The sequence below is a fragment of the Clupea harengus genome, chromosome 22 (assembly GCF_900700415.2).
Source record: "Clupea harengus chromosome 22, Ch_v2.0.2, whole genome shotgun sequence".
In the NCBI taxonomy this organism is placed as follows: Eukaryota; Metazoa; Chordata; class Actinopteri; order Clupeiformes; family Clupeidae; genus Clupea; species Clupea harengus.
Window position 1 is genome coordinate 14,711,804 of NC_045173.1, and position 13,910 is coordinate 14,725,713.

Consider the following 13,910-nt stretch of genomic DNA (forward strand, 5'->3'; position numbering starts at 1 on the left):
GTTTGATTTCTACCTTTGTTTAATTTGTGATCAGTTTATAACGAACACTGATCTTTTATGTAGTGGGATCTGTACTAATTTTAAGAGACGTTGGTACACAAGTCGTTCACTTTAGATGGCCCTTTTATTTAGACAAGTTATGCATACAGGTACATGAGCGATGTTACAGTTCAATTCATGTCTTGGTGAAATTATGTAATTATAAAAATAAATGCCAATTTTTAACAGTAAATCTGGGACGAACGTCGATTTCAGTATGTATGAGTTAATAGACATCTCCGGTACAACGAAAACTGTGTTTATACAATAAGCTCAATGACACTTCCGAAGTGATTGGTTTTCAAGGTAGACCAATGCTAACAGTTCAGGCCTTATTTGCCACAATACACCAGGGCAACTCTACAGGTGCTGACAATCAGGGCTGATTGCAATTTAACATTCACAACAGCTTAACACTGAGTACAACAAAGTAACACAAACGCACAGTAGATGGGGAATTCCATTAGCTATGAGGCCCTGTGTGTGTGTGTGTGGTTAAGCAGTTGTAGACAGGTGACAGGCCTATTAGGCAGTCAGTGCCACTGAACCTTAGCCTAACAAGGCATTTCGTATGTACAGTCTTTAGCTGAATGATAACCCACTCAAGATGAGCCAGAGCGTCCAAACTACTGTTCAGAAATCCCTTTACAATACACAGTATTATTACTCCTGCCGCAGTCTGCCTCACCAATACTGCTGGGTTACCAAGTTATCACCTTTCCTCTGCCCTTATACATAATTCATTTCCCAACTGACAATATTATACACTTGATCCACTGGGAGGCCCAGATTCACTGACATGGTGTTATAAATACTTAAAATAACTTAAACAAATGCCTTGAATGCCCACTCATGAGGTCAAAAGTACGTCAGGTGCAATTTGACCAGCCTCTGCAGAGACACAGTAATGACACCAAGTTTGAATTTAAGAAAAGACAAAAAAAAACACAACATTGAAGTGGCACCACGATGAGAATATAGGGGCAGTATTGCTACTGGACTTACAGGTCAGACCTTATGGTGCTCAGTAAGATAGTAAGCTATTAATAATCATAGTCTTACAAAACAAGCAGCATTCACACTTAAACAGCGAGCACAACACCGCTCCAAAGAAGCCCAATTCCTCTTCCTACAGTTTGTGTAGTTGAACAATCCAATGACAGGTTATTGCACTCAGGCCTCCACCATGGCGGTGGGCACAAGTTGGAGCGGTGAGGGGACACACCCATTCAGGTGGCGGAAGGAGTCGGCACCCAGATACGCCAGCAGCAGCTCGGTCCGCCTGTGTAGCAAGTGGAGCATGTCCTCAGCCAGCGTCTCCACGCTGGTGTAGCGAACCTTCTCCAGGTCAAAGATGTCCTTCAGAAAGAACAGCACCTGGTCCTGTCAACCAGGAGAGATGAGTGTCAGCCAGCTGATATTTCACCCCCTAATCCTGTGCCTAAGTAAGTTAAAGGTACAGTATGTAGGAATTGCTGGCATCTAACGGTCAGGCTGCAGATTGCAACCAACTAAATACCTGTCCCTTTCAAAGTGTGTAGGAGAAGTTATGGTGGTCATAAGGTGCCATAAAAAATGGGGAAGGCCCTCTGTAGTGCCAGTGTTTTGGTTTGTCTGTTCTGGGCTACTGCTGATACATGGCCTTGTTCAGACTACCAGCCCAAATCCTTTTTTTTGGGGCATATCCAAATTGTATACAGATTGATTTTTTATTTTATTTCTGGACAGCAAATCGGATTTCTGCAGATCGGATCAAAACCACATTTGGAGGTGGTTTGAAATATGATTCCAATCAGATTTCTACAGATGCGTGTTAGTCCGGACACTGGCCACTCAAATCGGATTTGTTAGGGATGCCTCGATATCGCTTTTTGCCACCGATTACCGATTGTCTATGAGCAATATCTGCCGATACTGATCTTTTTTTTCAGATTTGTGTTTTTAATTAACATCTGGTGTAGCCTAGGAAATATGAATTCAAGAAAACAAATGCTGAATTAAATAACATATTCTCGAATACTGTTGCTAGGGCTGCAGCAGTGTGGGAGCCGGAGAACTCTTGTGAATCCACTGAGCTTTCAAACTTGCAATGCTCCGCTACGTGATTAAATTGGTTGTGTTGAAGGATTTTACCTTAACTCCCCCACAAGGTATTTTATCCTTGCAAAGATTGCAGATGGCATGTGTGACATCTGTCTCACACACTTTATAGTACTTCCACACCGCCGACATATTTTATATTAAACAAGAATGTGGCTCTGTTTAGCAGGTTAATGATCGGCGACTAGAAAGCATTATCGGAATTCCTCAATCTCATATTTTTAATGAATATCGGCCGAATCCGATTGCTGGCCGATCGATCTGGGTATCCCTATTTTGCGTCACTTAACGACGACATCAAATCTAGAGTGACAGAAATGGTGGAATTCATGCTGCTATATAGATCACCAAAGAACTTACATTGATTGAAAAGAAAAGCGTCAAAGACCACGAGGAGTGTCAACATGACAACATGGAGAACAACAGTCCATGAACAGATGCCAAAATAAATGTTCTGCTAGCAATTTTTAGCTTTTGGGAAGGCTTCTGTACAGGCAAATCTGGAATCTACTGTAGTTACAGACGCCTACGTCATCACCACAGCAACCCATGCAGATATGTTGGTTATGTCTGGACACACAAATCCAATCAGATCACTTGCAAATAACAATGTGGACAGTCGTCTCAAAATGATCTGAATTGAGAAACATCCGATTTGCCGGCAGTCTGAACACAGCCGTGGTGGCAAACATGGTGGACTCCGTGGAAGAGGACCCGGTCCCTATGTATATATGAAGGGCTCATTCTAAGCCAACATCGGTCCTAACATCTGTAAAACCTGTAAACTGAAAATGACCTTGATGCATGGCTTAGTTTCATGTATGGTTTATAGCTTTAGTGGTATGTTATATGTAAAGGATGACTTACCTTGAAGAAGCAGCAGAAGTCATGCAGGGAAGTCTTTGGGCCCAGGAACCCCCATGCCAGGACAGGGCTGATTTGCTCACAGACAGCATAGAAATGTGCAATGAAGCCATCCTGGATCTATCAGGAGGCATTGTACAGTGTTTACTTTGTGTTATGTGAAAACTGCAGTAACATTTACACTATTACATCAGAAAGATAAGCTAGTTTCCCACATCTAAAACAAATACAGCATACCTTCATATGCTGTCTCTTCTGCTTCAGAACAGACCAACAACTTGATGCAACAGCCTGTGAGAACATAATGAAAATCTATTAGAGGGCTAAGGGTGCAAAGCGGTTCGGCACCATAACATTAGCTTGGGAGATCTCTTAGGGAGAATACCAATGCACCAACACAGCTTACTGTCTCTTTGAAGGAGCTATTCAGCCATCGATTGTTGACAACATTCTGAATGGAGATAGGAGGATTCTCCAGGTCCTCAAAAGAGTCCATGAGGATGAAATCGAGGACGATGTCATAGAAGTTCAAATGCTTCACCTAATTGAAAAACACAAGGAATATAGTGACTAAGAGTATGCTAATTACTTGTAGAAGTGAGCAACACCTCAAATTAAGCCACAAGTGATATTCAGCCAAAATTAGTTTTTATTCTTAATCCACGAACCACTTAAACTAGTAACTGTCAGACAGACACCAAAACTATTAACAGGTAAGTGCCTTTCCCCATCCTTACCCTAGGTTAAATAACTAGATTAGTTTTAAGAATATAATAACATCTTACTAAATAATTCATATTGGTCATATTGTCATTCACTGATCTCTGTAAAGCGCCTTGAGACTATTTGATGGTTTTCCCGCTTTATAAATAAAATTCAATTGCATTTAATATTGATCCCTCTGCGGCAGACTCAGACTAGTACATGTGTCTGAGTTAAAGACAGGAGGCAACCCTCACCCCGCGGGTGGCCAGCTCCACCTCCGTGTTTCCCCAGTGGTCAGTCTGCTCCAGGAAGGAGATCATCTCCTCGAACAACTCCTCAAATCTGTTGGGGCTCTGCCAAACACAGACGTCAGTCAGGAGGGAAAGGACGGTGGTGTGGTTTGGCAGCAATGGTGAGGAACCAGTTGCCCACACACTCACCTTTCGAGCCTTGACAATGATGGAAGCCAGGATCTTCTTCCCCGTATCAGCCAGGAAGTTTCTTGTGGTCCTTTCACACAAGATGGCCTAGGGGAACGTGGGAGAGCGTGATCGAATGCATTAACGCAGGGCATTGCTGCATTCACTTTTGACTCACTGGGAAGTTAATCCAGCTTAAGAGCAATTTAAAAACAACACGAGAGGCATACCTGACACGCCTGACGCACGCAGTGCAGCTTTGCAAGGAAGTCCGTGTCACCAAGGCATTCCAGCAGCTCGGTTCTGGAGAACAATATATAATGACTACAGTTATAAACGTTATAGTCATCAGTGAAGACTGCAACCGTGGAAAGGTTTGTTCATTTATTGGTTTATTTATTTTATTCCCTGTTTATTTCACATTAATAGATATTTTACACCCATCTGGATCAAATCTCCCATTTCCACAGGATATTCCTTCCCTGTGTTGTAACAGACAACCCCCCCAGCCTCACCCCATACCTCAGAACTCTGCAGGAGATCTTCCCTTCCTCAGCCATCTGCAGTGCCTCATCATAAAATGGGTAGTGGCAGAGCGAGCCTAGAACAAAGGCACTCCTCAGCTCCCTGTGCTCGGACAGCTGGGGAGAGAAGCCAAAAGATGGCGTGAGGCTGAGACATGAGGAGGACCATGAGTTCTGAGTAGAGGCCTGCACACCCGCACCCAGTACAAAGGAGTGCGGCGAGGGACTACATTTTGATTGCAGGGTGCGGGTGGGAAGAAACTGATGCATGTGTGGGAGAAAGAGACGACTCGCAAGACTCCTGCAAAATATAAATATATGTCTAAATATATGTCTATGTTTGGTCATGCACCCCCTGTTCAATGCAGATACTGGTCATCACAGTACATGGCATTATAGGCATGATTTATGAAGGGAAACAAACAAGCTATTCTAGGAGGACTGTGGGGCAATAACGGTGGAATCAAAACAAAGTGTTTTGGCATGTACTACATGTCCAGCCAGTCCCAGTAGAACAGTATTAGTTACAGGTCACCTTCGTGAAAGACCAGCCCTGAAACACAATGGATACTGGCGTCATTTACCGAACAAATGCCTGTGTACGACTGAAAATATCAACCCCTTATAAAGACCGTATACGAACTGAACTCACAAACTGCCTCCTATAACAGAAGCTCCCTCTGCAATCCTCTACCGCAGAGCAAACTGCAGTGGGGCTCAAATCTCAAAGCAGGTCCATGTGCATGGTAAACATGTAGGCTTGTGTTGAAGCTATTAATAGCCCCTCTGCAGTTCTCACTTTGGCAATGACCCAGTTTCCCCCTGATACTCCAGAGCACCCCACCAGTGCAGAGTGGGAACAACCCGACTGCAGCACAAGCAGAGACCCACCGCTGGCAGTCTCAGCAACCCCCAACAAAACTGTGTGATTGATGGTAACTGACTTAATGACATGCGTGGAGCACCTAGCGAATGCTGCTCTTCCACAAAAGCACAGCTCTACTAACAACAACGCTAGAGATTCACGTCCCTCTGTATTCACTAAATGTATATACTTTCACTGACCTGGCTAACATGAGCCGTTGGAATGACACACGGGAGAGATGGTGATAGAGAGACAGACAAGGACAGAGACAGAGACAGGGGGAGATTGTTGTGGCTCTGCCTGGGGATGGATTAGAGACGCCTGAGGTTATCTGGACTGGGCAGTGCTGATTACAGGTGGATGACCTACACTAATAAGTGGCGACATGGCTGGCAACCAGAAGGTCTTCTTTAGATTATCTGATGATTTATTAGTCCATGGTCAAAATAAACAGGAGACTGGCCTTGTGACTAGACCAGGACATTCCAGACACTTGCATGGGCGTTGACTCATAACAGACACTTTTTTTCCTAATGTCAACATAGTCACTCAGCCCTTCCATGCAAGACAGATCTGCATCTACATCATGTTGGGTATAGTCTGCTTGGAACAAACTACTTGCCTGTGTGGTCTGTGACCACCATTGACCTTGTTTTCCTATATTCTGATATCAAGAGTTTACCGTGTTTACTTGTGTTAAGACCTGTGAGAGCTGATGGTGGTGATGGTGGTGGTGGTCTCACCTCGCCAGCTGACACAAAGGAGTCGGTGGAGGCTATGCTCATGGTGTCCTTCAGACAAGAATCATCCAGATCCTCACGGCTCGAGATGTCTGTGTGTTTGTCTGGCAGAGAGACAGGAAATAGCTTAGAGTTAGGAACATGCACTTACACACGCGAGCGCATGTTATGAATGTCTCACAGCTTCTAAGGTTTCAGACAAGGTGAGGGAGAATGTGTGTGTGTGTGTGTTTGTGTAGGGGGCACATGAGTTAGAAACTTGCCACTTGTGCATGGGAGCCAAACGTCTCTATAAAAGGTCTCAGAAAAGGTTGGTAGGGTAGACAGCGGTACACTGTATGTGTGTAGAATGTATGTGTGTAGAATGTAACGCTTGTGTGTGCAGGAGATATCAAAAAGTACAGAGAAATAACATTCTTAACATCTGATGGTAACAAGGTTCCCTTTGACGAACACCATATCAACATTAGTCATCAGAAGAAATTAGATGACAATATCAACATAAGTCACCAGACAGAACGTGTAATTCAAAATGTAAGCATTTTGCCAAACATTCAAATTCGCCATTAATATGTAAACAGGATTGCAGTGGTTCCAAGTTAACTTATACCTACAAAATCCCTTTGTAAAACCTCTCTGCCCAAACCTTAACAAGTCAGGGGTACTTCCCCTATGAATCTTGTTGTCTTGGTGTAATGGAGTTCCATAGGACAGTCAACTCGTCCAACTGTTGATGCGTCCACTAGTGGTCTTGGGACTGTCCGGTCTCAGCCTAATGAAGACTAAGCTAGGTCCATTGCTTTCGCGAGTAAGTCTCTTAACCATGCTCAGTCGGAATATCCTGCTCATCAGCATGAGTTCTTCGCTATGACGTGGGCTATTTGTGATAAGTTTCGTCACTGGTTGCGGGACCACAGGTTCACTGTGTGGACAGACAACAACCCCAAAGCCAAAGCTTGATGCTTGAGATTAACCTTGGGTGGCTAAGATGGCTGCTTTTGACTTCAACATCTTGTATATTCCAGGTCACAAGAATATGGTGGCGGATGCCCTGAGCAGAGAGCCTTTAGTGAGGCCCAGATTTAGGCGCCGCCTGACTATAACTTCTCACGCTGATCTGCTTAAAGAGGCAAAAAGCTTGCAGGTGGGTTCTGTTCAGGACATGTTTCGCCTGTCCTCAGAGCTTTCTGAAGCAAGGGAACAGCAAGCGGCTTCCATGTCCCACGGGGTGTGTGTTGGGGCCACACATGTCATTCAGTGTGAGGCTGGAGGCAGAGGCTCAAGTGAAGAGGTCTCAGCAGTGTTGCATGACATGAGCTCTACCATCCTCAATGGCAAAGTAGCCTCAGATGCTTAACAGTCTAACCCTTGCATGCATTTGCACTGTCCACGGGACCACAGGTTTTCTGCCTGATAAAGTAAGGGGTGTTGTGTATTCCTACCAGACTGTATTAAACGAGATGCTATGGAGCGCAAACCTCCACAAAAGGGTGTGCGAGGTCTCATGCAAGTTAACCTGGCTACCTTTTCCTATTATAATTATGAGTTAAATCGAGGAGACTATAACATCAGCTAGATAACTAGCTATCATTTAATGCAAATGGAATTCTTCCATTTAAACAGTTGAAGGTTATTAAAGACTTTCCTAAGCTAGCTGTCCCTACCATCATGGTCCCTATTCACCAATAGGAATAGTATAGAATAGTGGCAAGTCACTTCTGGTGACCTGAGCTGACAGTGCCAGCCGTTTTTAGAGCCAAGTAAGTACATGGCTGAAGCCTGTGGCCATGATGGACTGCCAAGGGGTAGATTCCTGCCAATCTACTGTGACACACAAACCCCTATATTTCATACGGAATAAAGTCTAGTTGCCCCAGGCAACAGCTGCTGCAGCAAAAGGCGAGAGACCACAACCTAGGTTACTGTTGCTAGCCCTGGGGAGAAGATGGCCTAATTGCATTATGGCTGACAAGGGGCTGAAAGGCTCTCTCAAAATTACCCGTAGCGTACACCACATAATTTGCCCTACCATTTACTTACATAACCCAAGATGCCTAAGGCACATTTTACACAAAAGACCACCTCATTATTGTCTTGGTTGTCTTTAAACTTGTGTGCGCTGATGCTGATACCAGAGAGAGTTCCTCACCATTGCTGGCGTGTGATGAGGGGTCGGACACGCCCAGTGCCCCCTCAAACTGCTCCTGGAGCCGGTACGCCCTCTGCAGCAGCGACTCCAGCTTGTGAATAAACTCTGCACTGATGATGTCCTGCAACAGAGGACCACAAACACAGTTATTAACGATGTATTAATTATATGACCAAAACAAATATAAAAGCTAGTTGACCATGCAAAAAGCATCCGCTTGCTATGTATAATTGTAACCTCCTGCTTTTCAACATTAAGGTATGTCACATTTGGAACCCATTATGAGTGAGGACTTTCACAGTAGGGTAGTCTTCACTCACACTGAAATGCACTCTGTGAGATTCACCTCCCTGACTATTTATACATTTTAAAGTGTATTAAGTTAATTTTAGAAGCAGCATTGAAGCTTAAGCTGCCTGGACCTGAGAAGCAGGTGAAAACAAAACCCTTTAATACTCCTATGGAAGTGTACCGTGCAATATGTGCATTCCATTTTCATGAACCATGTTTCCATTTGATCTGCATTGGTCATTTGGTTGCAAGCAGTTTAAGCATATGGGACACAATCAACACGGATTCAGGCACAGTGGCCATGTCTAGCACAACTGGGCGCCTGGTCATCGTAATCATTCATTTAGGTCGCACGACACCCTGCACGCAAAGCCATCGACTTGCACTCGTGGATACTATTTAAATCTGGCTTTGGTTTAGGACTGAGGAAATCACTTCTAAGCAGCCGTTTAGAGTAAAAGTGGACTGCAGTAATCCTCTGGTTTGGAGAGCTCTACACTCTCCTCCCTTACTTTTGGCAGCATGCTCACGCACATGGCAAATACTTGCAGGAGTCCAAATTTCTAGTGAACGAGACTTCCCCAAAGCACCACTACACCACACTTAGCGCAAAGACCACTGATGGGGGTCGATAGCATTAACTCTCTGCAAAATGAGTCAACGGCACAGTTAGGCGCAGCAATCACAGATCAATAGGGCCTGTCAGCGTAGCGGAGGGCCAGGGGGTTTGGTCAGTGCCCACCTCCATGCTCTCCTCTGCAATGGCGTCACCGGCTCCCAGTTTCACTGAGGCGCAGCTGGCTTCGTCCTCAGCCTCTTGGCCGCGGAAGGTGAGGGCCTGCTCCCAGCGTCTCAGTGCCTCCTCAAACAACTCCATGCCTGTGGCCCCACACCAGAAACAGAGAGGGAATCACTGGCCTGCAAGTAACTCTAATAAAAAAGCCCTCACAGCAAAACCATATATTTACATCAGGACTTCTGCCGACTACAACTGAACCCAATTGCTAGCATCTTTGACAACCAGTCCCAGGCCAGCTTCATCTAAGTGCCATCAGTACGTGCCGAAATGCACGTGTTAAAGAGATTAAACGATTAAACTCACCCATCAGGTAGAGATTTTCAGGCGTGGTGACGGGGATGTTGACCATGCTGCAGAGGTCTGGTTCCTCTGCACTTCTCTCCCAGCAGCTGGAGCTGTTGGCACAGGTGCAGCTGCTGGAGGAATTCACGCTTTTAACCTACAAACACAAACAGAAACAAATAGGGACAGTTAGGAGCTGCGCCACTGGCAAGCATACTCGCCCCTGTCAAGTCCATTCAAAAGACACAACCAAAAGCCTTTAACTAGAGACCCAAAACCTGCATCTTAAAAATTGTGGAGAAGTATTCACATACACCTTGTACATCTCAAGGAAATAAATAATTAATCCATACAGCTTTTAATGGACAAAAAGAGAGGAGTACGTTACCGAGGCCAGACTCTGTAGGGAGCCAGAGAGCTTGCTGTATAGGGTTCCACCAGGAACCAGGCTACAGGAGTAGCAGCTTTTAGTGTTAAGTGGCAGGGTGAGATTCTGGCGGTTACTGGCTATGTATGTGTCTGCAAAAACACAAAAATAACCAAAATTAAGCCTGTTCTTAAGTGAAGCAAAAAGCCATGTCGAGATAAAACGTAATCTAATATAGCAGCTAAAACATGGGATTTTTGTGGCAGAGCAGGACATGAGAAGCAATCACCTTTATCTGGGGAAGCAGCGAGGAGGAAGTCAAATTCCTCCTGTTCCCATGGCGACTGGGCCTTTTTCTTCCCCTTCCTCCTTTTGAAGTGGCGGGCGAGGAAGAAGAGTGAGACAGCACCAAAGGCTGTGGCGGCGAACAGCTTTTTTGTGCCAGGGCTGACATTTACCTGTGGGGAGATCAGACACACCACAAGTGCAGAAAGAGCTAGAGTTGACAAAAAAGCTTTGGCAAGGAGACCAACATTAATTACGCTACACACAGACAGATACAATCACAGGGAGGAAGACACAAATGCACACAAAGACACAAAAGCTTCTTTAAAAAACATACAAAGCGAAAAGAACAAATGTCTTGTTTTCATAGGTAGCTGGTTCTTATAACATAGTCATGTGAAAGATATATAAACACACCATTCACACAAGCCACCCAGACTATTCACTAGTCTGCAAACAGATTTTACAGCAAGCTATCAAACCTTTATCAAAACTACCAGCTATGTTATTGTTAGGGTTTGCAAGGCAAGTCTATTGGCGGTTAGCTAGTTAGCTCATTAGTTTCATACAAAAAGCTCTATAATGGGTCTTTAATTAAAAGTCATAACTAATATTACAGGAACCCATGGCTCTCCAGTCTAAGTAACAGTAATTGAAACTATACAAAGTAACTGCACAGAAACCACCATCATATATTGTAAACAGAGACTACAACATAGCAAAACATCAGTCCTACCAGTCCAACAATAAATAACACATCCTTGGGGAGGGTATGCATCGTACAAACACCTGTGGTCCCTGGTACCATCCCAGCTGGTCCCAATCAGTCACACCCACATCAATACCATTCCATTAGCATCCAGGACATGTGGAAAGCCACCGCAGCCACTGCGCTCTGTCTGCACCGTCTGGCTGACTAGTTAACCTGACCTTCAAATCCTCACCACCAATAGGCTTTGGCTGTGATGCAACACGCTGCTCTCATTAGCAATCAATCTTCTGGGGCTGTCAGCTAGTACTACGGTTGTATAAGCTTGGGCTGGCAAGACCAACACAAACAGTGGAGCCTGACGGCCAAACATGGACCAGTTCATCCATACTTGGTGAAGAGCTTTGTCAATAATGAATAAGACTTCACAAGGGTCAGTAAAAAGTCAGCACTGTGTTGCTTGAAGAAACTTCTATTTTTATCTGCCTGGCTTTATTCAGTAGGTGATGTTCTTGTAGTTTGAGTATTCAAACAAGAAGATGCCCACTACCTCGGCCAAAGAATTGCAGAAGGAGAGAGGCAGGTCTACCACACGCAGGGCCGCCTCTTTGAGGGACAATGGAGAGCGGAGAGCGTCATCGGTCATTGTGGCAATATATCCATAATCCCGTTGATAAGGTCTTAACCTGTGGCCATCTTCATCCGCAGAATTTCAGACTGTATAAAAGGACAAGAACAGAATATATGCAAATAAAACACTTATCTCTGTTAAGTAAACTCCTCTGCGTAAAAAGTGCAACTTTCTGTTGGCTATTTCTTCACGTTCCTAAAATGTGCGCTGTTAGTGCGTGTTGTATTTAATCTGACTAGCCAGCAGGAAATAAATAGAGGTCCACAACTGGGTACAAAACCGAAGAACTTTTACTTGCAGAATCTCTCGTCACTTTTTCACTCACACAGTACAGGCAAACCGTTGAAACCGTTAACTAGAAGTGCAACTCGCTGTGCACTATGGGAAATGTAGTAACACATAACACTTAACTTACCGCATTATCAAACAACAGTATTAATGAAACAATCATTCAAATCACATTAACTAAGGCAATTATGCATATTTAAATACATCCCATACAAATCCATTTCAGCTTAACTTCACTTAAATCAGTAGTCAAATAATTAACTCAGTCAAATGTAAACTATACACTTAAAGTTACAACAGTGCGAGCTTGGCCGCTGAAATGTGTCAGTGCAATTACTGTATAAAGTTACATACGTTCACAAGACGAAGACAACAGCGGCGCATCACATGAGTATTGCTGGTGACAGTCCTGTGCGAGAGTTTTACATTATAGTAAGACACCATTAACTGCGCGTTATATGAAATGCAAATGTGAATGATATCACCAATCCGCTCATCAAAATAACATCAGATCCGTTGTACCACCCATTAATCATATTACGATGATAATGCAGCCTGCAGGGCTCAATAACACTAGTGTCTCGGCTGCTTGTCACTGAATCGACAAAACAGACCATGTCACACTATTTTGCAGTTATGGAGATTATCTTATTTAGTTTAGCATAAAACATTCATTACAACTCTATGGCCTATGACATTCCTTCGTCGTCACATCAGATGCGATAGTGTCATATAGAATGTTGTTTGTTGAACTGACAACGAATTAAATCAAGACAGAGGGAAACCGTGCTGCCAGCAGCCCGCAGTCAACAGTAACTACAAAAAACAGGGCTCTAACCCGTGCAAAGTATCTCATTAATGAGCTGCTGATAGGATAGCTTGGTAGGATAGGATCCAACATGCACTAGGAAGCTGAATAAAGCTAGCGAGTTAGCCTAGCGGTTATCCAATGCTGTAAGTGATTAAAAGTAAATGACGCCTTAAGATGGTTGACGACCGAATGCATTTAGTGGTATTGCTTATTGTACCTTTTCTTTGGCATATGGACCATCGACTTCGTCAGTCTATGACCACGGGCAGCAAATACCTAGCTGAAATGCCTGCTATATTCTGTATGGTTTTGGCCGTAGACAGTTACGTCTGCAAGCAAACGTCACATACATGCGGACATTTCCTGTGTCACGACCATTCTACTTTCTAAAATAAAAGTCTGCTAGGCTGCACCATTGGCCTACTACACCAACGTCGAGTCAACTACAGCATCGATAAGAATGATAACATTTGCCAAAATAGTTTTTCTATAATCAAAAGTATATAGGTAAAAAAAACAGCGCCTTGAATGTAGTAATATAGGTAGTAATATAGCCAACTTGAACGAGAGACCACTTCTGAAGGCTGGCACTTCTGAAGGCTGGCAACTCAGTCATGTGTCCAAAATAAATTGCGTGAAACATGAGACCAAACGAAATATAAAACATAGGTAGGCCTAGCTGCCTACTCATCAGGTGCATAGAACCTTGCACATTTGGACACAACTGCACTTTTACTTTTGCCTCGAGATTTTTTTAGCCCTTTTTATGCCATTTATACCTTTGTTTCAGCTATGTGCCATGTGTGCACGCGGTTTATCATGCATGTGATCAAAAGTTCTAACATAGGCTATGAAAGCATAGATTCTTTATGATGTAAGGAAATAAAACGTACATTTAAGCACCAATTTTTTATTTAAAACAAACAAACAAACAAACAAATGCATTATGCTTTCCATTCGAGATATGGAGCAAAATTATGACCTTTACACGGGGTAGGAGTTTAAAACGAAGATTTCTCTAAATTGCAGCACTACATTTTGT

General features: G+C 43.8%; 1 protein-coding gene across 1 annotated transcript; it reads right to left on the bottom strand.

Moving 5' to 3' along the window:
* Positions 1-105: 105 nt before the first annotated feature.
* Positions 106-13,213, bottom strand: miga1 (mitoguardin 1). Its single transcript, XM_012815361.3, has 16 exons — positions 13,086-13,213; positions 11,689-11,855; positions 10,434-10,602; positions 10,166-10,296; positions 9,799-9,934; positions 9,439-9,575; positions 8,406-8,526; positions 6,260-6,360; positions 4,650-4,768; positions 4,358-4,430; positions 4,149-4,235; positions 3,963-4,061; positions 3,410-3,544; positions 3,241-3,294; positions 3,007-3,123; positions 106-1,422 (listed from the first exon to the last, which is right to left on the bottom strand). The coding sequence occupies exons 2-16, from the start codon at positions 11,782-11,784 to the stop codon at positions 1,213-1,215; spliced, it is 1,785 nt and encodes a 594-aa protein (XP_012670815.1). The 5' UTR covers positions 11,785-11,855; positions 13,086-13,213; the 3' UTR covers positions 106-1,212.
* Positions 13,214-13,910: the final 697 nt, after the last annotated feature.

What these genes read in the sequence shown, in the direction of transcription:
- miga1 (XM_012815361.3), bottom strand. Translation starts at nt 11,784, where the DNA reads ATGACCGATGACGCTCTCCGCTCTCCATTGTCCCTCAAAGAGGCGGCC. An exon ending in CGCTGCTTCCCCAGATAAAG is followed by an intron (nt 10,297 to 10,433) that starts GTGATTGCTTCT and finishes GTGTTTTTGCAG; the next exon opens with ACACATACATAGCCAGTAAC. An exon ending in CCTTTGTGTCAGCTGGCGAG is followed by an intron (nt 4,769 to 6,259) that starts GTGAGACCACCA and finishes TTCTCTCCCCAG; the next exon opens with CTGTCCGAGCACAGGGAGCT.